The sequence below is a fragment of the Lotus japonicus genome, chromosome 2, assembly GCF_012489685.1.
Source record: "Lotus japonicus ecotype B-129 chromosome 2, LjGifu_v1.2".
Taxonomy (NCBI): Eukaryota; Viridiplantae; Streptophyta; class Magnoliopsida; order Fabales; family Fabaceae; genus Lotus; species Lotus japonicus.
In genome coordinates, this window is record NC_080042.1 from 27553297 (window position 1) to 27579264 (window position 25968).

Below are 25968 nucleotides of genomic sequence, written 5' to 3' on the forward strand. Positions count from 1 at the left end.
AAGACATGCTCTATTTTGAGTTCCCACTCCAAGTATGCCTCTGGATCACTCTTTCTCTTAAAAGGAGGAATTTGGAATTTGACTCCTTCAATCCGAGCAGGTCTAGGATTTTCACGAATTCGTCGTGGCATCCCGCCTTCACTGTCACTATTGTTCCGGTTCTCCACTTGATCAAGCCTTTATTGGATCTCTTCAGTTTGCCTCGTCATTAAGTTTTCCAGATGTTGTGTAAGAGCCCGCATTTCGATGGTCTAATGTCGCACTGCTGGTTGCTCCTCCTCTTCTCCTGACATCTTTGACAAATGAAAAGATTCACGTAGAACAAACAAATGTTATTGTTTACCTCACTTCACTCGTGTTTTCCCTCAAATTGGCTTTTCTATGATGTGCACTGTTGCCTTTTTCCACTCAAAAATTCTCACAATCTCTTGAGTAAATCAAAGTTAAGACACACAAAGAATTATGCCACTGAATTTGTGTAGAGTCACACAGATTAGAATAGACTTTAGAAAATAGAAGAGGAAAAGAAACCAAAACAAAACTAACATAACTGAACAGAGAAAAGGACACAAGAAGAAAATAAAAAAAATTTAAGAACAACAGAAACGAATAGAAAAGAAAGGAAGAATGAAAACTGGAATTCAAGCAACAAGATCACTTTGAGACAATTTGATTTTGGCTAATTAAACAAGAACCATTCATCGGCCATTTTTTTGTATTTTGTTTTTGAATTTTCGTCCTTCTTTTCTTTTGCATTTTTTTTCTTCTGTTTTTTCTATTTTTTTTTTCTAAACAAGGCTTAACATTTGCAATGGTTCAGCCAAAGGAAAAACAAGAACTAATGACAAGACAAATTTAAAAGTTTCTAACCGAAATTCCAAAGAAGAAAAGAATGAAGAATCCTAGAACCGGAGCTCTGAATACCAAATGATATGACCCAAGAAGGAGCAAGGGCTTGATGGATCGTCTAGGATGATATATGACTTGAGAAATCAGAGTTGGAAGGGAAAAATAAGGAAGAATTTCGTGTAAGGAAAAGTTGGACAGAATTCGAATGGAACTTTATGAATACGGAAGTGCAAACGTCACACAAAGGTGGTGGCAAACCTTTGATAAGTCAAGGTCTTGAATCACTCAAGAGATATGAGAATCACTCTCAAACAATCTGAACTAACTCAGAAAAATTACTCAAATTCATTCATGATCTCCCAATTACAATGAAGGAGTTTTCCTTATAAAGAAGAAGAAAATTCAGCCTAGTCACAAAAATGATGAGGTGTAATTTCTCTAGGAGAATCCTAGGCTAGGAGTTACAAATTAAAAGAGGAAGTTAGTGTTTTGCTTCAGCCCTGGGCGTGTATTTGGTGGTTGATTGCTTCATGTTACTCCCTTTCTTGATTGTTATTCATGACCAGGGAACATAGCATTCAATGCTCTTTATGCACTTAATTTCCTTGTCTTTGTAACTCCATTCTTGGCTTTGAAAGCTCTTCAATCCTTTGACTTGGCTGATGTAACTCCTCCATTCATAACTTATTCAAATTCAAACACATTCAAAGAGTTTTAAGAAAGGAATGGGTCCTTCCCTTTAAGCCCTTCATGCGCCACATGCACACACACACCACTTGAAGTGGATTAAACACACTAAAATAAAATTCAGAAACATAATGCATTTGGACCCAACTTATTCTATTGGTCATATGCATATTTATTGAAATAAAATAAACTAAGAATAAAAGACCCCTTTGGTTCTCATCAGGAACAATTTGCCGAAAATGGAGAGGACGAAGTCCATGTCAGTCTAGGTAATAATGTGCCTGATTCGCCTGAAAATAGTGCACATTATGAGGAAATGGGTGGTTCCACTGGAGTTGAGGAAGAGGACGATGATGGTGATGTGTGTGAGAAGAACATTTTAGATTTGACAGAAGACAATATAATGGGGATGGAATTCGATTATGAAGAGGATGCAATTAAGATCTATGAAAGATATGGTCAGTGTTATGGTTTTGGTGTGAGGTAAGACAATGTCTATCGTGGTTCGCAAGGTTGCATTGTTACTCGTCAACTGGTCTGCAGCAAAGAGGGGGGTGAGGCATAGAAAATACTTAGAGCGGAGGGACCGGGTTAGAGTTGCAAAGGGTAGTATTACCAGGGTGTCATGTCAAGTTGTTTACTTTGACAAGACTCACAGCCATGTTCTAGCACCTGTGGATAAAGTCCATCTGATTTCTTCATATCGGCACCTGAATGATTCTGAAAAGGCTCATATTAATAACATTAAGCTACATGGGGTGAGGACTTGCAATATAATGGGTTTGATGTTGGGCCAGAAAGGTGGTCACGAGGCATTGGGTTTCACCAAGAAGGATTTGTTCAATCACATTGATAAGTAGAAGCGGATAAGGGTAGGAAACAGAGATGCGGTTGCTGCTTTGTCATATTTTCAGGCTAAGGCTGAGGGTGATCTAATGTGTAACACCCCGATTTCTGAGTGTCACTTTAGTAACCAAAAATAAACTTTACGCGGAAAACAGGTAATTTTTTTTCCGATTGATTCCTTTTTAAATTAAAGCGATAGAAAATAAAGACATAACCTAACAACTAAACTAACCGATATACAAATATATACACATGTACAGCCTCAGCTGCACTCCCATGTCACGCGCACTCGCAGTGACTCCAAAGTAGTGTGCCCGCAGGCAAATATATACAGATTCCAGAAGTGTGAGTGAGAAAGTTATAAGTACAATCAACTAGGAGAAAGTTGGCCTCAAAATGGCCTAAGCAAAAACCCCTATGGTCCGAATGACTCACTGTGATCCCTCAGTAAGAGAACCACACAAAAGTCATGCGTCGGGAACCTACCCTGTCCCAAAAGCAAAACGAATCAGAACTCCACACAAAATATGACGCCTGCCTAAACCTACCCTTCCAGTACCGAGTCCACAGCGAACTGAAGTTGGCAAGTTGAAGCTCAGCTCCATGCGTCGTAGAACTCCTTTCGTCAGACGTCCACGCTCGTCAGTCCGGTCCTCCATGACCCTTCCCCGGTACGTCGCCCGATGACCCACAAGATAGATCACCCAAGCGGTGGGGCATGTCGATCAACCAGCTCAAACCTAATCCCCCCCCCCCCCGAGGGAGAGACCGTCGAAACCCAATCCACCGTCAGCATTTGGCAGCAGGCCGACCGCCCAAACACAAACATGAAACCAAAGCCAAGGCGCTAGGGTCAACTCACGGAAATAAGTAGATATACACTCAGCATGTGATATGGGGTATAGATATATATGTTGATATATATATATATAAGTAATCCTAGCATGCTATTGGCTCTAACAATGCTTCAATAAATCAAACAGCACACAGTTCCAGTCAGAGTGAATGTATGCGTGAAATGCAATCAATATGATCCGGATTGTGAAGCATTCCCGGTCTTCACTAGTGAAGCATTCCCGTTCTTTACTCTTGGTGATCCATTCCCGTTATTCACCGCATGATGAAGCATTCCCGTTCTTCATCAAAAGATACATTGGTGAACCATTCCCGTTAATCACCAAATGATGCAATGGTGAACCATTCCCGTTATTCACCAAATGATGCAATGGTGAACCATTCCCGTTATTCACCACATGATGAATGATGCAATATGGTTAGCCAAACATCGAATCGACCTCACAACACAAGTGTTTAGCTCAAAAACCCAAAACTCAAAACCCAAGAGTTAGTGTCGGTCAATACAACACAACTCGAACAACAAAACACAAGAGTTAGTGTCGGTCAATACAACACAACTCAAATAACAAGACCCAAGAGTTAGTGTCGGTCAATACAACACAACTCGAACAACAAAACCCAAGAGTTAGTGTCGGTCAATACAACACAACTCGGAGTTAGTGTCGGTCAATACAACACAACTCCCACAACCAAAACCTAGTGTTAGTGTCGGTCAATACAACACAACTCGAATAACAAAACTCAAAGTCAAAACCCAGAGTTAGTGTCGGTCAATACAACACAACTCGAATAACAAAACTCAAAGTCAAAACCCAGAGTTAGTGTCGGTCAATACAACACAACTTGAATAGTAAGAGTACTAGAGTACTCGGTGACTTTCAATCATCACCGTAGCTCACCTCAGTGGCTTTCCCCAATTCCCAGTAACTTCAAGACTTGAAGACTTTTCCCCGTCTTTCGCAATCATTTTCCCTTTTAGGTTCCCTATGGTTCATTCAATAATGAAAACGTTTTAATTTGAATTAGTCAGGTTATGAGTTTATTTCTCAAAGTCTAAGTTTCCCAAAGTCTCTATTTTTCGAAAGTCAAATCATTCTAAGTTTCCAAAGACCAACCACCCAAAAGAAATTTCCCGGGGAAAGTCTAAGAATACGAACAAATGGCTAAGTCTCAAACCCCAAGTTTGAACTTGCCTAGGGTAGTTCATCCAACCCGAAATATCAAATAACACCAGTTCAATGAACCCCCACTCCAAAGTCGCGTCAAAACGCACAATTCACTAACATCTCAACATCAACAGTTATGGAAAACATCATAACATCAGTTCATCAACATAAGCAACATCAAAGTAAAGCATAAGTCGAATTTATCGACGCCTATCATGCAATCATGGCTAATAGTAAGTTGCCCTAACCTCGAGCTGCTCCAGTCTCGTGGTCCAAATATCCTTCACACGATTGCTCTGAAATATCCAAAGTCTCTTCAACTGAACCTCGGAGAAAACAAAGCTGAAATCCAAACAAAATCGATTAGCTCGATTACAATACTGCTAATTAACGATAGACAAAGCCTTAAAGCTTCAGAAGACAACAATCGGATACGAAAAGACAAGTTTTCGAAAACGAAAAACTCCCCCCCCCCCCTTGAAATAGCTCTCGGCCAAGAGAGGAAAAGAGCTCCGGCTCTTTTTCTTCGATCTAATCTGTTTACAAGGTAGTTTTAGGGTAAAACAAAGGCAAAGAAACTGTCGAAAAAAATTTCGGACAATCGGATCGAAATACGGCTGTTCAGGGGTGTTTTGGTCCAAAATAAAAGCTCAAAACCTCAAAGTTATCACTTCGGAAAACAAATTTGACAGCAATGATCCTAACAACATTCGTAACAACAAATCCTAAAGGCACGAAGTCAGATTACGACTCTTCGACATTAAAGTTTCGAAATGTGCGCCAAAAAGGGTTTTGAAACAGTTTTTCAGATCCTGGACAACTCGATCCATATCGGCAAATACCGACGAAGGTTTTAGGCTCTTGAGCACGTAGAGAACAAACCCCAAGTGAAAAATCAAGAAAAACGGACAGTTTTACGAAAAGCTCAAAACTTTGAGCACAGAAACGACTAAAGAAACGCAGTAGAAACAGTGATCAGAGGTAAGAATCAAGCTAGTTACCTCGATACCTTGAATTAGGAACGAACTGCGTGAAGATCGGTCAAGTTTCGGCGAAAAATTCTTCTCCCTCTCCTCTACACAACTCGCGGCCTTGAATGGAAAGAAAATGAAGATATTTTGAATTTTTTAGCTATTTATAGGAAGGTGAAATCGCGGGAAAATGAAAATTTCGCGATTCCGATTTTTGCAGCACATTCACCGATGAATTCTAAGAGAGATTCTGGCGACAGATTTCCAAAACTCAAAACAAATCTCTAACATTTGGGAAAAACGATATCTAAAATCCCAAAAGCGGTGTAAGTTAATCTGTCCCGAAAAACTACTTTTTGCTGTGATGGTCAGAGGACAAAACTTTGTTATGAAGAAAGATTGGAAACATCGAAAAAAATATGGCTCCGCGGACGGAAACTTCGTTAGAAGTCCCGAATAGAAAAAGTCTTCATCCAGCGGTTGAATTTAGGGTTTCGAAGCAAAGAAATTAGCGTCGTCGGACTTTCGAAAAGTGAATACTATCGTGCGTACAGTCCAGGGTTCCGAAATGAAACGTTGGTCGAAGGAAAAATAAAGAGAACCTTTAAATTTCCCAAGGTTTTAAAATCTCACTTAATACGTTGCTCTAAAAGCGAAATTAGCCTATTCTGGACACTCTCGCCATAAAGCAGATGTGCAGACGACTCGCACTAATTCCTACAGCGACTACGCAACATTCCTCAAGCAATTCCTTAACTTTCTTCTTGATTAATCTTTCTCAAACATCAAACTCTTGTCACGCTTAGACTGATCCTACGCGTGAGTCGGAAATTAACTTGCTCTGTAAATCCAGGTCTTACATAATGTTTTTCTCCAAGTATACTAAAACTGAAGATGAAAATCTGAAGGACTTATTTTGGAGTGGTGGAGTAAGCAGAGTGGATTACCATGCATTTGGTGATGTAATTTCCTTTGACAACACCTATAAGAGAAACAAGTATAATAAGCCTCTGGTGATTTTCTGTGGCTACAATCACCATGGTCAGACAACTGCTTTTGCTTGCGCTTTGATTACAAATGAGTCGATTGAGACATATAAGTGGGTGTTGGAGATATTTGCTATAAGACACGGTTTTAGGGCATATTATTTTAATAATAATATTGAGTAATATTCTGTGAACTATTTGTGTTATATGTGATATTATGCCTTTAGAAAGGAAAATTATTTTATTAGGGACACTATTAGACTGTAATAATATCTAGATGACGATGTACTCCTCATTACGATCGTTTTGACTGTAATGTCGCTAGGGTTATTTTCCGACGACTTTTAGGTTAAAATCGACCCGATAACGACGATGAGTTGGCGAATCGAGCCGGCGAGGACAGTTTCATGGGCCACAACTTATGGGGATGTTCTGGGCATGGTTTAAAGAATATTCCATGAGGGAATATTGCTTTGTTTTATTTTTGGAGGTTTTATTTAAATAAAATGTCTTTAATTATTTTTAAACCTATGGTTTATTAAATAATTAATTTTGGAAAATATTTTTGAGTTATTATGAGAGTGATGCACGAAATTTTGGAGCCAAAACCATTGATAAAGGTTTTGAATTTAAAATTTCAAGTTTTGATGCATTTAGGAGGGAAATTGTGTATTTAATGCATTAATTATTTTCGTTTTTTCTATTTAAATTACTATTTTAAATATTTCTTTGAGAAAATCTGAGCATGGTGAAGGTGGTTGACTGTCAAGGCATGAGGAGGAGGAAAAATGAGTCTTTTGCAAGTATTTTCCTTTTCTAGCTAGGTTTTATGAGTGCAATACAAGTGAAATCCTTCAAGCAAAACACCTTACCAATATTTCTTAATTGTTCTTATTGTGTTTACTTCTTCTTGCTTAGAAGAAACTCTTTGTGAACCCAAACATTTTACAAATTTGTTTGTAGTTCCTTGAGAGACCAATGAGGTCAGTATTGTTGAGAAGACTAAGACTTGTGTGTCTTAGTGTTGCTAGTTCTTAGATTTGTTAGTCACTGAGCAAGGTGTGCTAGTGCAGTTGTAACAATCTTTGAATAGTGGATTACCTTCATTCTATGAAGGAAGAAATCACCTTAACGGGTGGACTGGATTAGCTTGAGGGATTTATCAAGTGAACCAGGATAAAACACTTGTGTGCTTTTCTCATCTCTTTATCTCTTGCACTTTGTGTTCTTGAAACCGAAAAGATTTGTTTAAATCTTAGAGGGAAAGTTTTTAAACGTAAAACCCTAGTCACCCCCCCCCCCCCCGCCTTTCTAGTGTTTTTCATACCTTCAATTGGTATAAGAGCATAAGTTCTGATTACCACACTTAACAGTGTTCATAGATCCGGGCCGGTGTGAAAAACTCAAATGGCGACCACCACCAACGAAACTCAGAAAGACCACTACAGTACTAAACCATCTGTCTTTGATGGAGAAAAGTTTGATTACTAGAAAGATAGAATCAAAAGTTTCTTTCTTGGTTTTGATGTTGATCCAAGAGATAAGATGAATGAAGACCAAAAGAAGATGTACAAAGATCATGATAGAGTAAGAACCATTTTGCTCAACGCGATCTCATATGAAGAATATGAGAAAATTACTGATCGTGATTCTGCAAAGGCCATCTTTGATTCTTTGAAGATGTCTCATGAAGGAAATGAGGAAGTCAAGGAGACAAAAGCTTTGTCTCAAATCAAAAAGTATGATGCCTTCATGATAGAACCTGATGAATCTGTAGGAGATATGTTATCTAGATTCCAGATGATCATTGCTGGGATTAGAGTGCTTAACAAAGGTTACACCACTGCTGATCATGCCAAAAGAATCCTCAGATGCCTTCATGAGAAGTGGATGCCCTTGGTGACTTCTTTGAAGTTGTCAAGGGATATTAACAAGATAAGTTTGGAGGAACTTATCTGCATCCTAAAGAGTCATGAGATAGATCGTGCTGACCATCTAGCTCAGAAGAAGCAAAAGTCCATAGCTCTGAAGTCCAGACCTAAAAAGGCCAAGGCGCTTCAAGCTGAACAAGAATCAGAAGAATCTTCTGAAGATTCTGATGAAGATGAGCTCTCACTAATTTCCAGAAGGCTCAACCACCTCTGGAAGCACAGGCAGAACAAGTACAAAGGATCAGCAAAGGCTAAAGGAAAACAATCATCTAGTCAACGCAAGTCCTCATCAAAAGAAGTCATCTGTTTTGAATGCAAGGAGCCAGGACATTACAAGAGTGATTGTCCTAAGCTGAAGAAAGACAAGAAGCCTAAGAAGCAATTCTTGGCTTAGAAAGGTCTCATGGTAACTTTTGATGAATCAGATTCAAAAGAAGTGGATTCTGATGGTGAAGTTGTTGAAGGACTCATGGGAATTGTAAAAGACAAGGAAGTAAAATCAAAAGCTGAGTCAGATGTTGAATCAGCATCAGAAAGCTGAGTCAGACTCTGGAGATGAAAATGAGGTATTCGCATCCTTTTCATTGTTAGAACTTAAAACAGTTTTAGCTGAAATTATGGGTAAAAATGATTCTCTTCTGACTAAGCATAAACGGTTGAAAAAGGATTTTCTCGCTGCTTTTGAAGTCACTGCTAAGAATGAGAAAACCATTTCTGATTTGAATGAAAACAACTTCTCTTTAGTTAATTCTAACTTTGTTCTTAAAAATCAAATTTCTAAGTTAGAAGAAGTTATTGCATCTAGTACTTCTGATGATAAGAATGAAACCAAATATGAAAAATATTTTCAGAGGTTCCTAGCTAAAAGCGTAGACAGAAGCTTAATGGCTTCAATGATCTATGGCGTTTCCTCTTATCCTAACAACACTGCCACTGACTATCCCTTCATTCTGCCTCTCTCTTTCCCACAGCCTCAGTTCGCCGGCGAATTCCCCTTTTTCCTTCCTTGAACTCCGCCCTTCTCCCCTCTCTTCTTCCTTCTGCGCAGGCGGGCTAAATGTGGACAGCCCCCTGGAAATAGTTTCCTTTTGTTTCTAGCTAAAGAGGTCAATGTTGTCCTCTACCAACTTACTCAGGCGCCGTTCCTGCTCATGGGTGAGCCTAGGCTCAATCGCCAGCACGCCTCTACTGGTTGCATCCATGTCCCAGCTCTCTCCATACCGATCGCTATCTGTACGTGTAAAGAATCCGCCTTGCCCTGCCTTCCGGGCTCCCTCGCCCTGACTTCCCTCTTTCTTCGTCCTATTTGCCTTTTTGCCGACCTGCCTTTCTCGTTTGCCCGCGTCGCTCTGGCTCTGTGTAGCCGGACGCTCTTGCCCGCCTTCAGCTACCTCAACCTCATGACACCTGTGTCCGTCGCCGGCTCCTCTCTTACCATTCAAGTTAAGGCTACTGTTGTAGCACTTCCTCGCCACTTCTTGATCTTCCGCTATTTTCCCTATCCTTCCGCAGAGCAGTGGATACTTTGTTGCGAGGTGGGCCGTGGATATCACTGCATGGAGGCGATTTAAAGTGCTTCGTCCTATAATTACGTTATAAACTGCTGCAACCCGTAGGACCAGATACCTTAGCCTTAGGAGCTCGGCGTCCTCGCCCACTCCAAAAACTGTGTCAAACTCCACATAGCCGCGTACCTGAACCTGCTTTCCCCAGAAACCTACCAGGTTTAAAGTCATATAAAGTAATAAAAACAGTGGGTCAACCCAATTAATGAAAAAAACCCATAGAATAATCAAAAATTTATAACACTCCAAATAAAATTTGTTTCATCTGTACCAAGTATCAATTACTTAAAGGTCTAAATTACACCATTATTCAGATTATGAAAAAAATACTTATATAGAGAGAATTAAATAAAACCGTTTAAACATTATCCAGTATTGGAATTCAAATACTTTTCGGTTGTTAAATATTAAAGGATGATAGAAAAGTATAGTAAAAAAATTTATATCCAAAAAAATGATAAACATGAGGACTAAAATAAGGAACAGAAAAGAAGCAAAATACCATTACCACTGGGGAACATAACATCTGATCACAAACATAGGAGAGTACATCATAGACTCTTCAAGCTAATTATCTTACAAACACAACATCAAAATAAATACCAAAGACAACAATGTGCTCTAAAGCACTTCTTAGACAAAACAAAAAAAGAGATACATAAAACATCCACTCATAAGACTTAAACTAAAACAACTTCATAGTTCCTGAAACCATAGTCTAAATTCTTCTCCTTCTTAACCACAACATCAACCTGCTTCCCTTTGTTCGCAGAACCATAGGCAAAAGAATCAGGAGAAGATCTTTTAGAAGGAGTAACTCCACCGGTATCAGTCGCAAGGTCGACAACATTAGAAGTTGAGCCAACAGAAGCTTTGTTCTCAGACACAATCATAAAATCATCATCAAGATCTTGAAACAAAAACACAAAGTTAATTTTCTAACAAAATATAATACAAAAAATAGGAAAAAAATTTCTATACGAAAATAGAAAACATTTAACCTTAGCCAAATCAGCAATAACTGCACTGCCTTTGTTGTGAGATGGAGGAGTGGAAAGGGAACTTGGATAATCACTCTCAACCTGAAATAAAATTTATATCAAATTAAATGAAATATGCAAACAATAAAAGAATGAACTAAAATTATAATTATTGTAAAAACTCACAGAATTCTCAACCAAATTGTTATGAAACTGAACAACTACTTCAGAATTAGTACAAACATGCTTTACACAATAGGATGTGTCAAACTTAGGATTGCCAGCAATTTTGATTTCCACCTTGAAAAGAAAGGTTTTTCCAACCAAAGCCAAAATTTCAGCAGGAACAGGACCAGAATAACCTCCCTTATGCTGACCATTAATCATCTCATCACATGGTTTTCCAAGTAATGTGGTGTACTCTTTATCAAAAAGAACAAACACAGCATCATCAACTTCATCTGAGACTCTGACTTGGACACGATACCTTTGAAACACAACAACAACATGACGATTACAGTTCTCACAGAAGTACATCTTCTCATCAGGATAAACTTTTTTATTGCATTTGCAAGCAATATACCACCAATCACCAACATCGATAATATCTTTAATAGTACCTGACACAACACAAATAGAGTTCTGCAAAAAAAATTCAAATAGAGTAATATGTGAACTGTTTATTTTAAAAGTAAACTAAAAAAATAAAAATAAAGGCAAACAAATAAGTAACATAAAACCTCAACGCATAACTTCATTTCTTGAATAGTCTTCCGAGGAGTAACAGCCAAAAAGTCATCCTCATATGATAGCTTGCAATTATCAGGAATCTGAGTCAAAACTTGAGAGCCATCTTCAATAGTATCAGAATACCTATAGCAGACAAATTTTTTTGTTAAATACTTCATCAAATATAGAAGTGTAATATTAGAGAATAAATGACATAAGTATTTCACTTACAACTGTTTCAAGATTCGAGCTTCTTCAATCTCAGGGTTAAAATTCAACTTCGTAGCAACATGAACATTCTGCAGACAGACTTTTCCTGATGAAGTAAAAACAACAAAAAAATTAGTCACTATACTTGAACAAAAATAAGGACGAAGGAACAATGTAAACATGACCACTACCTCGAAAAGTTTTCACTTTAGCCAACTGAATAACAACTACTGTGTTGCAGATATCACCGGATCTCAAGACTCAATCTCAATGACATTCATCTTAATACTATCATGATCACTCTCACAAGACTTTTCATTCCCAACTCCAGTAAGACTTCCAAGAACATCTGAATAGTAAAAGATCAGCACAGCACAGTAGGCCTAACATTATGCAGTTAATACAATAGATAAATGGCAAAGAAAAATCTCAAACATACCCACTAAATAATTTACATCAATAGCGTGATTCAAAATGGAACAGATAGGAACAAATAAGAATGGACTAAAATTGATAGGGTTCTGGTTCATGGGATGAACTTCAGTGTTGTAGAGAAAATTAACTTTGTACTGGTGCTTTGTAGTCTTATAGTCACCATTATTAACCACAGGAGCCAAGAAAGAAATGGAGTCAACACCACGTTCCTTAATCAAATGCTGGAACTTATAAACCAAAGTCTTCCGAATCGTAGCTTGAATCTTAGCTCCCTGTAAACAGTAACACAAAGATCCTCTTAGATAAATAAATGAGAAGGGTGATACAAATTAATAATATTGAATCAACAAAAAACACAACCTTCGAATCCATAAGAGCCAGTTCAACAGCATGGGCGATCTTACAACCATTTAACGCCTTGTAGACCATAAATGAACAACTTTTACCAATATCTTCCATGAAACTTTAGAACTATCAATGTTAGCAAGATCATCGAACACAGAAGCCATAGCAAACACTAAATAACCTAAGAAAACCTTTAAGATGCAAACGAAGATGACTGATGAGAAGAACCACTCAATACAGCTATTTATAGCCAAGATCACAGACGGATTCAAAACAACATTACAAAACAACTTTCAAATTCAAAATCAACCAAAATAAGGAGGGAAAACGAAAAAGATAGTTTGTGAAAACCAATGGTAAACTGCTAGCAAAGGAGTAAGTCATCACCAACTGCAAAAATGCATGCAGAAGTCCAAGATATAGTCAGAGTGCAGACAGATAAAAAGAAATAAGAAGAACCAAGAACGTATGACAGTTCCTAATAAAAAATGCATGTAAAGTGAATAAAATCAAAAACATAGAGGACCAAGAGAAAAGAACGACAGCAGAGAAGCATAATAAAGATCGGTTGCAACATATGGTCTAGTACCCTTGATCTTTAAACCAATATACATTGAATAAAATATAACGGAAAATCTGAGAGTATGCCACATAAGCTCGTCCTCCGTGGATCTTCTGTGGACAGGCTAAAAACAGACACGTTTCCAATCCACTCTCTTAACGTTTCCTGTAATGTATCATATAGAGATTTATTGTAAATAACTGACACATTACACTGAACGAAGCATGCAAGTGTCTGGCTGTCCTTTATTTTTTTTTCTTTTTTATCCCTATTAGGTCGGTTCAGAGCCCAAACCGAACTCGACCGAACCAGACCATACAAAACCGTTTATTTTAAACCGGTGGACCCGAGAACCATCCTGGTTCGACCGTTTACACTGAAAAAGACTTCGGTTGATTCGGTTTCGGTTGGGCCGGATCAATCTGGACAGCCCTAATATTGATAACTGCCTCGTTTTATTTGTATGCTCATTTGAAATCCAAGCCCCCTCGTTTTATTTGTATTCTTCGGTCGAAATACTGCTTTGGTTATATTCAACAATTTTAACAAACATTGCTTGTGCCACTGTCAAGTCTAACCAGTACTTCAATTGCCATTATATATATAATTTCGATGCAATCTAGCTAAACAACAATGTAAAGATTGGATCGAAATATACCTGACTACTTTTGATAACTTTAGCAACATTTGGTATCAACAGATTAAACTTTGGTGCCAACACATACCCATCAAATCCATAAAAATTTCAGGCTACATGAAGTTGTACTAGTTGGGTTATGATCTATGTTCCCTGTTTTGTTTCTTTTTCTTTACTAGTTTGATATTTTTCTTTGTTGGCTGTTTTTTAGCCATTCTTTTTTTCTTTCTCTCTCCTCTTGCATTTCTATTCAATAAAATGGCATATAGAAAAAAACATTCATATAAATATGGCTCCAATGTTTATGTTTTAAAATATACAGGAAATTATCTACAGTGACCTGATCACATGACTCAAGTGCTAAATGGTCTATTCCAAGGTATAGTACACAGCTATACAAGTCATATCTACCGTGACCTGATAATATCTACAGTGACCTGATACAAGCTCAGATAAAGCAATCTTGTGGCAGTAGACGATTCGAGAAAGCAAAGAGATATTTTCAAGTTTTCACGAAAAAAGACGCTATTTCTTTTGGTAGATAAAAAAGACGCCATAAAAATCTAATTGTATAATAATTTTAGGAAAATTCACATCATCACTTCTCTACAATGGTCAGGACTCAGGACAAACATCTATATTTAGTGCTACCTAGTTTATAGTAGTTACAAAGAAAGTGGAACAAAACAACAACGCAAATAAAAAGAAGCAAGACACAAGCGCACACCTTCAAGTGCTACGCTGAACATAACAATAAATAGAAAACTTGCAGAGAAGAGAAGTAAGAACGATAGTAAAAAAATTAACTCAAAATAAACTTGTAATTTTAGGATGATGCATAAACTATCAAAAAAGTTGTTTAAATTTTATGCTTCAACATATTGTGGCGGTAATAAACAGCCTCAATCTCAATGGTTTTTTGAATCACGACATTCAACTATAATTATAAAGACAAAAGCTGACATAATAACACTTTTGATTTTGATATTCTATCTCATTCAATTAACTTTTTGATGTAAATTTTAAATTTGTTAACAAAAAAAAAACTACATAATTCGATCTGACAATGAAGGTAGCCTTCTAAAGAAGTTCACCCCCAGCGACGGAAACCGATCACGGAAGATAGGGTGGCGTAGATAGTAAAACCCGCAAGATATTGCCACCATTTTCGAAGGCACCAAATACATTATCAATGCAGCCACCAAGCACATTGAAACAAAGATCCCCGTCGCACGTGGGTCACGCCAAGTCACCAAACTCTGCACGCGCTCCCCCTGAGTTGCTAAATCCCCCAGCACCGCCTGTACACGCGCCCCAAGTACACGAAGCTTATCCTACCTTGCACGCACCACCTCGTATGGTCGAGCGCTCGGCACCACATCAAACTCCTCATCGAGCTCATCCTTGTCTGCCACATCAGCAAGCAAGATCTTGGGGTCGAAATGCTGGAGTTGGTCCCGCACCCGAAACCTGTAGTTCCACGCGCCAATCGTGAAGACGTAAAACAACAACGTAGGCATTATTAAGTCTGGGAACCACACAAGCATCACAATTAGGGCGTGGACAAGAATTGTGGTCGTCGTATTCTTCCACCCGCGAGTATCCTCCACCCATCGTACGATGTCAATGACTCCTGCGACCACATTGATAATCCTGTCACAGTTGGCACACACCTTTCGTGAGCTGAAGTTGTGAGAGTCAGCATCCAGCATGTAAAACATCACATCATTTCTCAATGGAGGTTCACATCTTGAGAAATGACCCACAACCAATTTCACGGCGGTGTTCCGAAGCAGCTCCTGCGGGACCACCCCTAAGGGCTTGATGCGGTGCATCAACGGTAGCACCGGCTACGAATACACATGGAGGAAATCCAACTGTTGAGTCGTGCGAACGAACCTTATTGCTAGCTCGATCTCACCCATCTTCTGCATACCAGCATGTGTGAGAACAAAGAGACGATATGTATTTCTATACACCCGACCCGTTTGAAGCGTAGATATCCGGATCCGAACCTTTCCTATACGAAAATCAGGTCTCGTTGGTTCAATTAGGTTGTCTAATTCAATCACATCCCAGTTTTCAAACACTCCAATGGTTAAAACAGTGCAAGGATTGTACACCGTGCACATGTACTGCTCATTCCACTTCGGCTCTAAGCTATCAGATACGGTCCTCGTACGTACCCATTTGTTACTGTATTTTGCTATGCAGTACGCATCTACCCTCTTTATCGGTACTAGATTTTTGCAACCAATGATGCCAAGCTCCACTGTGCCAACCGGAGGTTTCCAGAGTTGTCTTGCCGTGGGGCGGTAATCGCTTTTACATGTGAATTGCCTCATCCATCACATGATACCCACCGTCAAAGCATAAGCAAAGGTGCATCCTTCCCTTGTAACCACTTTTCTCCTCACGAGGGCTCTCGAAGGTGAACCAGTGCGAGGCGATACTCCGGTCATCGACTCTCCTTTCAATCGCGGTGAGAGGTATTCTTAGCAAACCCACATTCACTAGCGCTTTGTGTTGTCGGTTCTCTAATGTTATAACAAGGTAGTCAGTGATGGGCTCAGCAACGACAAAGAGAAAGTCCTCGTTCCATGAAACGGTGTCGTTGAGTGTGACGACCATTTTTGACTTAAGAACTTGAAACCCAATCTGGGCTTTGACTTGAAACCATGCCTCCTTCGACGATGTTAAAGGCATAACATCTTGAACTTCTAGAATAGTGGCACGAAGGTACCATAGCTTCGGTGATTGATACACATTGGCTCTTGACTTAACATTACTAGAGGTGTCGCTTTTCCCTGCGTCGCCGAATGATTGGTCAGCCTGTGTGCCGATCCACGTGGCTATCATGAGTGTAAGACCTGGAATTTCAGAACAAGTTAATTTCCGACTCACGCGTAGAATCAGTGTAAACGTGACAGGAGTTTGCAATTTGAGAAAGATTAATGAAGAAGAAAGTTCAAGAATTGTTTGAGGAATGTTGCGTAGTTGCTTCCGGAGTTAGTGCGAGTCATCTGCACACCTGCCTTATGGCGAGCGTGTCCAGTATAGGCTAATTTCGCTTTAGAGTAATGTTTTAAGTGAGATTTCGAATCCATGGAATATTTAAAGGTTCTCTTTATTTTTCCTTCGACCAGCGTTTCATTTCGGAACTCTGGACTGTACGCACGATAGTATTCACTTTTCGGAAGTCCGACGACGCTAATTTCTTTGCTTCGAAACCCTAGATTCGAGCGATGGATGAAGACTTTTTCTATTCGGGACATCTAACGAAGTTTCCGTCCGCGTTGCCAGATTTGTTTCGACGTTTCCAATCTTTCTTCAGAAGGAAGTTTTGTCGTTTGAGCATCACAGCAAAAAGTAGTTTTTCGGGACAGATTAACTTACACCGCTTTTGGGATTTTAGATATCGTTTTTCCCAAATCATAGATATTTGTTTTGAGTTCTGGAATTCTGACGCCAGAATCTCTCTTAGAATTCTTCGGTGAACGTGCTGCAAAAATCAGAATCGCGAAATTTTCATTTTCCCGCGATTTCGCCCGCCTATAAATAGGCGAAAAAGCAAAATATCTTCATTTTCACTCTCTTGGGGCCGCGAGTTTGAGGGAGCTTGGGGGAGGAAAGTTTTTCGCGAAAACTCGACCAATCTTCGTGCAGTTCGTCCCTACTTCGAGGTACTAAGGTAACTAGCATGATTCTTACCTCTGATTACTGTTTCTTCTACGTTTCTGAAGTCGTTTCTGTGCTCACAGTTTTGAGCTTTTTGTAAAACTGTCCGATTTCTCTGATTTCTTGGTTGGGGTTTGTTCCCTATGTTCCCAAGAGCCTAAAACCTCTGTCAGTAATCGCCGATTGCGATCCAGCTGTCAAGGATCTGAAAAACTGATTCAAAACCCTTTTTGTCTCACATTTCGAAACTTTATTGTCTCACATTTCGAAACCCTTTTTGGACCAAAATGCCCCTGCACGGCCGTATTTTGATCGGATTGTCCGAAAATTGTTCCGACAGTTTCTTTGCCTTAGTTTTACCCTAAAACTACCTTGTAAACTGATTTGATCGAAGAAAAAGAGCCGAAGCCCTTTTTCCTTTCTGGCCGTGGGCTATATCAATGGGGGGGAAGTTTTTCGTTTTCGAAAACTTGTCTTTTCGCATTCGAATGTTGTATTCTGAAGCTTTGATGCTTTGTCTATCGTTTATGAGTTGTATTGTGATCGAACTAATCGATATCGTTTGGATTCTGCTTTGTTTTCTCCGAGGTTCAGTTGAAGGAACTTTGGAATATTCAGAGCATTTGCTTGAAGAAAACTTTGATTACGAGACTGGATCAGCTCGAGGTTAGGGCAACTTACATATTAGCTATGATTGCATGATAGGCGTCGATAAATTTGACTTATGTATTATCTGATGTTGATTATGATGATGAGTTGATGTTATGATGCTTTTCCATAACTTGTGATGTTGTGATATTGATGGATTGTGCGTTTTGCCGCGATTTCGGAGTGGGGAACCTCTGAACTGGTTAAAGTTGGTGTTTCGGGTTGGATGAACAACCCTAGGCAAGTCCAAATGTGGGGTTTGAGACTTAGCCATATGTTGGAATTCTTAGACTTTCCCCGGGAAATGTATTTTGGGTGGTTGATCTTTGAAAACTTAGAATGATAGAGCTTTGAAAAACTAAAGACTTGGGAAACTTAGACTTTGAGAAATAAACTCATAACCTGACTAATTTGAATCGAAATTATTTTTATTAACGAATAATCATAGGAGAAACTGAAGGGGAAAATATTTACGAAAGACGGGGAAAAGTCGACTTTTGTTGTGGGTTTTGGTATTGGGGAAAGCCACTGAGGTGAGCTAAAGTGATGATTGAAAGTCACCGAGTTCTTTACGTACTCTTGTTGTTGGGGTTTTGTTGTATTGACCGACACTAATTCCTTGGGTTCTCTTGTTGTTGGAGCTGTGTTGTATTGACCGACACTTAGCGCTCTTGTTGTTTGGGCTGTGTGGTATTGACCGACACTAGACCCTTGTGTACTCTTGTGGGTGGAGTTGTGTTGTATTGACCGACACTTAACGCTCTTGTTGTTTGGGCTGTGTTGCATCAATCGGGTAAATAACGGGAATGGTTCACCTGTGCATCTCATGGTGAATAACGAGAATGGTTCACCACTGCATTAATGATGAATAACGGGAATGGTTCATCATATGGTGAATAACGGGAATGGTTCACCAAGGATGAATAACGGGAATGGTTCATCCAGGATGAATAATGGGAATGCTTCACTTGTGGCGAACGGGAACGCGTCACAAATCCGGATCATATTGTGCATTTCACGCATACATTCATTCTGACTTGAATTGTGTGCTGTTTGTTTATTGAAGCATTGTTAGAGCCATAACATGCTAGGATTGTTTATATATGTATATATCAACATATATCTATACCCCCTATCACATGTTGAGTGTATATCTACTTATTTCTGTGAGTTGACCCTAGCGCCTTAGCTTTGTTTGTATGTTTGTGTTTGGGCGGTCGGCCTGCTGCCAGATGTCGATGGCCGATTGGTTCTCGATGGTCTCTCCCTCGGGGGGGATCAGATATGAGCTTGTGGATCGGGATGCCCCCACCGCTTGAGTGATCGATGTTGCTGGTCACTGAGCGACGTACAGGGGAAGGGTCATGGAGGACCGGACGGATGAGCGAGGACGCCTGACGAGAGGAGTGCTACGGCGTATGGAGCTGAGTTTTGACTTGCCGCCCTCAGTTCACTGTGGACCAGGCACTGGTCATGGACCACCTGCACCACCTCCGACTTCACCTTCTGTTGAGGAGGACCCGGCGGAGATCGAGCCTGCTGTTGCTGCACCTGTTGCGCCACCTCCGGCTACTGCCATTGCCCTTACCGACGTGGCGTCGTCCTCTAGGCTCGTGCAGCCGAGGAGGGAGTCTGTTGTCCCATCTGCCTCACGTCTCTTATCTTTCTCTTCACCGCACGGCTACCGTGTGGACCCCTTGATGAGGGTTGTGGAGGAGGATGTTCTTACAGGAGAAGTGGATGTGGAGACCGGCTCGACTAGGGCGGTGCGCAGGATAGTTAGGAGGGAGGTCATGGATTTGGACACCGAGATGATTACGGTGGATTCCGACTCTGACTCCGAGAGCAGTGGGGAGAGTTACTCGCCGAGCAGCGATGAGGAGGAGGAGGATTGGTGAGCTGAGCTGGGAGGGTAGGTTAGGCTAGCGCCATTTTTTTGTGTAGAGCTCTGATCGGCAGTTTCTTTTGGGACAGGGTAGGTTCCGATGTGTGGCTTTTTGTGTGGTTCTTTTGAGGAGGATCACAGAGAGTCTGCCAGAGTATAGGGGTCTTTTGTTCAGGCCATTTTTGGGTGCCGACTTTCTCTTGGATAACTGTATATTTTGATACTTTTACCTACAGTGCTGGTTTGTATATATTTTCCTGCAGGCTTACTACTTTGGAGTCACTGCGAGTGCGCGTGACGGGAGAGTGCAGCTGAGGTTGTACATGTGTATATATTGTATATCGGTTAGTTAGTGTTGGGTTTTGTCTTTATTTCTTTATCGCTTTTATTTAAAGGAATCAAACGAAAAAAAATTACCTGTTTTCCGCGTAAAGTTTATTTTTGGTTACTAAAGTGACACCTGGAAATCGGGGTGTTACGATAAGGTCCCCGTGATGAGCCCCACCACCTTCCATTCTGTACCATTGTGGGGCTAAAGGGCTGTCCGGTGAGTCCCTTACTAGAATTTTATTCACATCAAAGCACACTCCACCTAGGAGGATACGACCGTCCACGTCAGACGCGTGGTCCCCTATTGATGGGTCCCACACGGTGATCTCGAGTATAGGGGAGGAATCATGTGGGTCACGCCTGAAAGCGAAGGTCTGGTTCCACTCGAATAACGTGGTCTTTTGCGCGGGCCTAGACGTGACGTGGCCACCAGAAATAGCGATCATCACTATCGGGTTACCGTTGGTGGGGAGGTACCGGGCTTTCACCACACGAATGAAGAGATAATGCATCTTCTCCATGAGATCGAACGAGGACCGTTCGATGGACATGCTTTCCGCAGATGATGCTTCTGATGTAAAACTAGTCGTTGAAGCCACCCTGCTTAGTGGTTGTGTAACGTTGATTCCGCTGAATCTTATCTTTGAATTGGACCTCGACAAAGATGTTGCCGCCATCACAAAAGGTTTATCTGGTACCAGATCCACATTATCTGCATCACTTCCTTCATTTGGCGGTTGAGACAGTTGCAACACTTCCGGATCAAGCGGCTTTTTATTTTCATCTTCTGGCAGTTGAGACGGTTGCGTTTCTAGTTCATCGTTTTGTTTCTCCGATGGATTTTCACCTTTCTGTGGTGGTTCAGAAGATACTGTCGATGGTTGTTCTACATCTTTTTCAGGTTCAGCTAGTGGCTTTGTTTCTGTTTCTTCCGGCGGTGCATTATCTTCAGTACTCGCTTCCTCAGTCTGCAGCGACAACTCGTTTTGCTTCAGTGGAAGTGGTGGTGCAACCTCCTCGTCTACGTAATAGATTTTCAAGCCAACCTGGCCTTGGACCAAGTTGAACAAGCTCTTCTTCTTCAACTCGTAGTATATCAAAGCCTCCTCACCTTTTCTCACGAACTGGCTAGAACTAAGGCGGATCCGACCCAGCGAGTTGTTCCGGCGGGTCACTCCGTACTTAAGGTCGTGGCAAAAGTCAATCTCCAGCACATCGCCGAAGATGTCAGAGTGCGCGCCCACGTTAAAGGACAACGTTTCGTTCCAGACCGGGTTCAGGTCGCGAACTGTGGTTCGGGTCTTCTTCCTCTGGCCATAGAAGTGGACCACCACGTAGGGGCTTGAGGTACCGTGGCCGTCTTTGGGAGCGATGTTGTGAGCGTCCACAACCTCAACCACGAGTTTTCGAATCGTGTCCATGGTGCGGTTTATTGAGATGTCTTTTTCTTCAACCACGGATGGTTTTCTTGAAACAGTGCGTTTCAGGTTTCAATGCATATACTGATGGTTGAGACTAACTACGCCAAAATGCTGGTGTTTATTCTTGTTGCTGGCTGGGCCTGTGAGTAAGCGACTGAGAGGGTTAAAAAAAGAGTAGAGAAACAAGGACCACAATAAAAAAGTATTGGGTACTGATTAAGTAATGAAAAAGATGTTTTAAATAAAAAGAGGTTTATCGCAAGCGATTTATACAGCCCCTTAAAATATTCGTCAGTGACACATCTAAATACAATATAAAAGAGAACCTATAAGAAGGAAACTTTTGACACGTGGCAAGTTATGAAGGAGGTTTCAGCAATTTTTCCATGATTAAAAAAAATGAAAAAGAAAATCTTATTACCACTTTTGGAAACTTGAGAGTGGCATCTTTGCTAATTGTTTTTTTTATATAAGGGTAGCCATGTAATAGCACCAGCAATTTATTTTATTTTCGAAATATTTTTTACCCAAAATTTGACTAATGATTCACATTAATTATCCACTACTTACTATGTGGCATCGTCCATGTTGCATTTAATCCCTTAATCTTTATAGTTCAACTTTTGCATTTAATCCTTGCTCGATTCCCATACTCCATCTCTCGATACGCCGCTTATCTGCCCAATGGTTGTAACTTCTCATTCAATGTATTTCCCTATCTGAATGCAATTTCCAGTTTTCTCTTAAAACCTACTCACGCCTCTCCTCCCCCCTTTCCCCTATATAAGAACTTCCATTGGAATATGGTTTCATCCACCGTTGCTTTGCTTCACAGGTCTCATCCTTCTCCGACTTCCTCTGCTCCCAACCCGAGCCACAACCTGCGATCCGCACCGCGACCGCCCCCTTCGACTTCCTCTCCGACTGACGTTTCAAATGCACTGGAGCACTTACTCTCCAAGGTTAGCGATCTCATGATCTGGGCTCTTCGCAAGTAATCCCCTCTTCCTTCTCCTCCCCTTTCTTTTCTAGAGTTTTCTACATTTGATTCCCTTTCATCTTTCTATCTTTCTGTAGAACCCATAGTTTATTGATTTTTTTACAAACTATGAAGAAGCCTGAGTTACTTTTCAGCTGATTGGTTTTTGGAGCTTTCGTTCTGTCTCAGATTAAGAGGATTGATTCGCCCAGTTGGGGCTTGCAAATTAAAAATTTCATTGAAAGAAGTACTTGCTGAAAAATTTGCTGGTGTAGGGTTGATTGGTTTTGTCTATTTCCTTCTAATTTATAACTGTATTTTAATTTGGCACAGTTCTTTCTCTTGATAATATGCTAAATGCTGGATACCAAGGGAGAAATAAATTGATCATGATGATCATTTGTAGCATTTTTCCCTATTGATTTCTGTAGTGATCTTTATTTCAGGGCTTTTCCATGGCAGATTTATGAAGGAGACATTCGAGACACCTTGAAAGCAAGGTATATACTCTCTTTTTATAATCTTATGTTGTCTTCCAGAGGAAGTAGTACCACTGATATGTATCTACCTGAAGAAAAGTAACTGCACAATTAAAAACTAATGTTTATAAGAAGTTTGAGTTGTTGAATCGTAGGTAAAGTGATCTGCTGATTCTAATGGATTTGATTAAAACACTAGATTGTGTTTGTGGTAAAAAAGAAAAGACAAGTTTTTTTTAAACTTTACATTTCCACTTCTTTCCAATGGAATATGATATGTTTCTGAGAGAGATAATCTTGCTGGATCTGAAATGAAATACTCAGAAGAATCGGTGGCCAAATAAGAAATTTTAACTCAATTTGCATAAATTTAGATTTTTAATTATTGCCCTTAATTATTTGCATCTTACTTCTCTATTAATGTACAATTTTCCACTGGGTTTGGAATTGTTCTTGGTTGTTTTCTCTTTTAGTGCTAAAAAGAGAGAGAATGGAGTGGCAGATTAATAAAAATGGAGTTACTATTAGAAGTAAAATGACTTGAGTATGCAAATTAATGTTACGCAGTTCAAAAATGAATGATTATTTGTGATTTTGCATTAAGGAGAATTAAGTGTGTTTAAGGGCCATAATTTTTTAATTGTAAACACTTAGCATTAGCTTTATATCTATTTAATATTTTTAATTTTTAATTGATCAGGCGTTTTGTATTGGTTATGATTTACTCTTTAACAAATGGAGCAGCATCTTATGTAACATGTGTTGGATGTGTGACAAAATAATAGGATTTCTCATTTACTATCACAGAATAGATGGCTAAGATCTATTTTATGGATTGATCTTATGTATTTTTTGTGGGTTGCAGCCATAGCTGACATTGGTTTAGTTTGCATGACAGAATATGAGTTGAAATGAAGGGAACCTGCTCCACTTCAAGTTTAAATTGGGCATGGGTGGATTGAAGAGCTTGATGAAGCAGATAGTATGTACTAAGGACATGATGGAAATGTTTGGTGGTGGTTTATGAGCTATGAGTTGTTTTTAATCACTACTATGTCCGCATTTGATTTGGATGTTTTTCAATTTATACAAACCTTAAACGAATGGAATTGTCTATTTCAGGTTTACAAATTTATGAATCAGTGTAACACCAAAAATTCTTTATGACTTAGATCTCTACATTGAAAATGGAAAGAGGAGAATATGAGCCAAACGATCTCTGCACTATTGAGCAATCTGAGCCACATGCAGGACTTTCATGCACCAGTTATACTCTAATGTGTGAGTCTTTCATGAACAAGTTCTACTCTAATGATAACACCACCCATCAAATCTTTCTTTTACTATTTTGTAGATTTGTGTTGGTATTTTATTTTCTTTATGTACATCTTTTACTTTTCTGATTTGTATATATGTTTATTTCTAAAAATACTCTAATCTAAACTTAGTGAAGGTTGGGTAGCTATTGAAGAGCCCCATGGAAAAGTTTCCTCTGGATGTCTCTTGAGGGATTAAAGTGATTTTGTTCATGACAATAATGAATTAAAGATATTGTGCATTAGCTTGAGATTTAGTTAATTTTTGTTTAACTTGCTCCTGTTTTTAAGGTGAAGGTGTGTATTTACAAAACATTTTAGTGAGGTAGGTGAAGCATCTAATTGTAAAGGTACTGCCATACGCATTTGAGTTGCTTTTTTCTTGCTCCCATCTGTTTTTGTAAGTAATTTATTGGAACCTACATGGCACAATTGCACCATTTTTTTCAAGAGCTGTTTCTTTTTGGGTGGAGAGATGGCACAATTCTATGTTTTAGTTATGTGGATGGCTTCATTTTCAGGACACTCCTATTCGGCCACTGTTTTCTTTGGTGCTAATGATTCAGCTTTGTTGGGAAGATTCTATGAAAAATTATAACTCATATATAACTTGATCAGTTTCTATTTGGCAGTCTGTTCGTTTTATTTTAATTAGTTTTCAAAATTTAGGTGACTTGGTCAGTTATGATTTGGTACATTATCTGCTGAACTTTGCCCTCTTCGTTGTGTTTATGTTTATCTATGACACAGGAATACATGATGAAATATTTTAATTCTCTGCGTTTAAAAGAGCCATCCACGAATATTTTTTATGTGAATTATAGGATTTTCTTTGACATATTTGGCAGGAGATGATGAGTCTTAATCCACAAATTTAAGAGAACCTTCTTCTAGATGAAGAAAGAGATCATTAAACTCTTTTGTAGTTGTTTTGGTGGAACCTGCTAAGGGAGAAAGACCCGGGGGGAAAGAGTCTGAATTGAAGCAGCATCACAAAGTGTCGTTGAAGAATATGACTGCAGCATTTGGGGTTCCAACCTTTCTTGATCATATTCATCATATATTTCTCCTAACCTCCTCAATTTGGCAGTGGCTGTGTTCGCTTTATTTTAATTAGTTTTCAAAATTTAGGTGAGTTGGGCAGTTATGATTTGTTGTGATTGCTTATTGTTAAGTTTTATGACTTTATTTTTAATGTAAATTTGGTTTTATTTGTTGTCTACATTGATTTTATTTGTTGTCTACTCTATTCGATTGTCAAATTAGGGATCCCACGGAGAAGAGCATTAACACTAAAATATTTCTGTGTTAAATTAACAAAAAAAAAATATTATCAATATTATAGATTTTTTTAATAAGTATATATATATAAAAATATGAAATTTTGATATTAAAATTTTGTCACACAGGAGAGTGGAATAAATTAACAAATAATATGGTCTATATTTATTTGGGTAACCTACTTTAAGCTCATA

At 39.3% G+C, this 25968-nt stretch overlaps 2 protein-coding genes, 1 long non-coding RNA gene and 1 pseudogene across 10 annotated transcripts; 2 read left to right on the top strand and 2 right to left on the bottom strand.

The window, feature by feature from the left end:
* The first annotated feature begins 1852 nt into the window (after window positions 1-1852).
* On the top strand, window positions 1853-2396 carry LOC130736290 (uncharacterized). Its single transcript, XM_057588130.1, has 2 exons — window positions 1853-1994; window positions 2080-2396. Exons 1-2 carry the CDS (start codon window positions 1853-1855, stop codon window positions 2394-2396), a joined length of 459 nt encoding a protein of 152 aa, XP_057444113.1.
* A 9659-nt stretch (window positions 2397-12055) lies between these two features.
* Window positions 12056-12672, bottom strand: LOC130736291 (uncharacterized). The gene is made up of 3 exons (XM_057588131.1): window positions 12574-12672; window positions 12234-12485; window positions 12056-12127 (listed from the first exon to the last, which is right to left on the bottom strand). The coding sequence occupies exons 1-3, from the start codon at window positions 12670-12672 to the stop codon at window positions 12056-12058; spliced, it is 423 nt and encodes a 140-aa protein (XP_057444114.1).
* A 2086-nt stretch (window positions 12673-14758) lies between these two features.
* On the bottom strand, window positions 14759-21719 carry LOC130735325 (multiple C2 domain and transmembrane region protein 16-like; annotated as a pseudogene).
* Window positions 21720-22272: 553 nt separating this feature from the next.
* Window positions 22273-25715, top strand: LOC130737864 (uncharacterized). Of its 8 annotated transcripts, none has more exons than XR_009018995.1 (5): window positions 22273-22406; window positions 22555-22713; window positions 23145-23198; window positions 24076-24458; window positions 25342-25715. It is a non-coding gene; the product is annotated as an uncharacterized LOC130737864 (long non-coding RNA). The 8 variants fall into 8 exon arrangements; XR_009018993.1 differs by having other exon boundaries at window positions 22555-22681; XR_009018992.1 differs by having other exon boundaries at window positions 22312-22426; window positions 22555-22681.
* The last annotated feature ends 253 nt before the right edge of the window (window positions 25716-25968 follow it).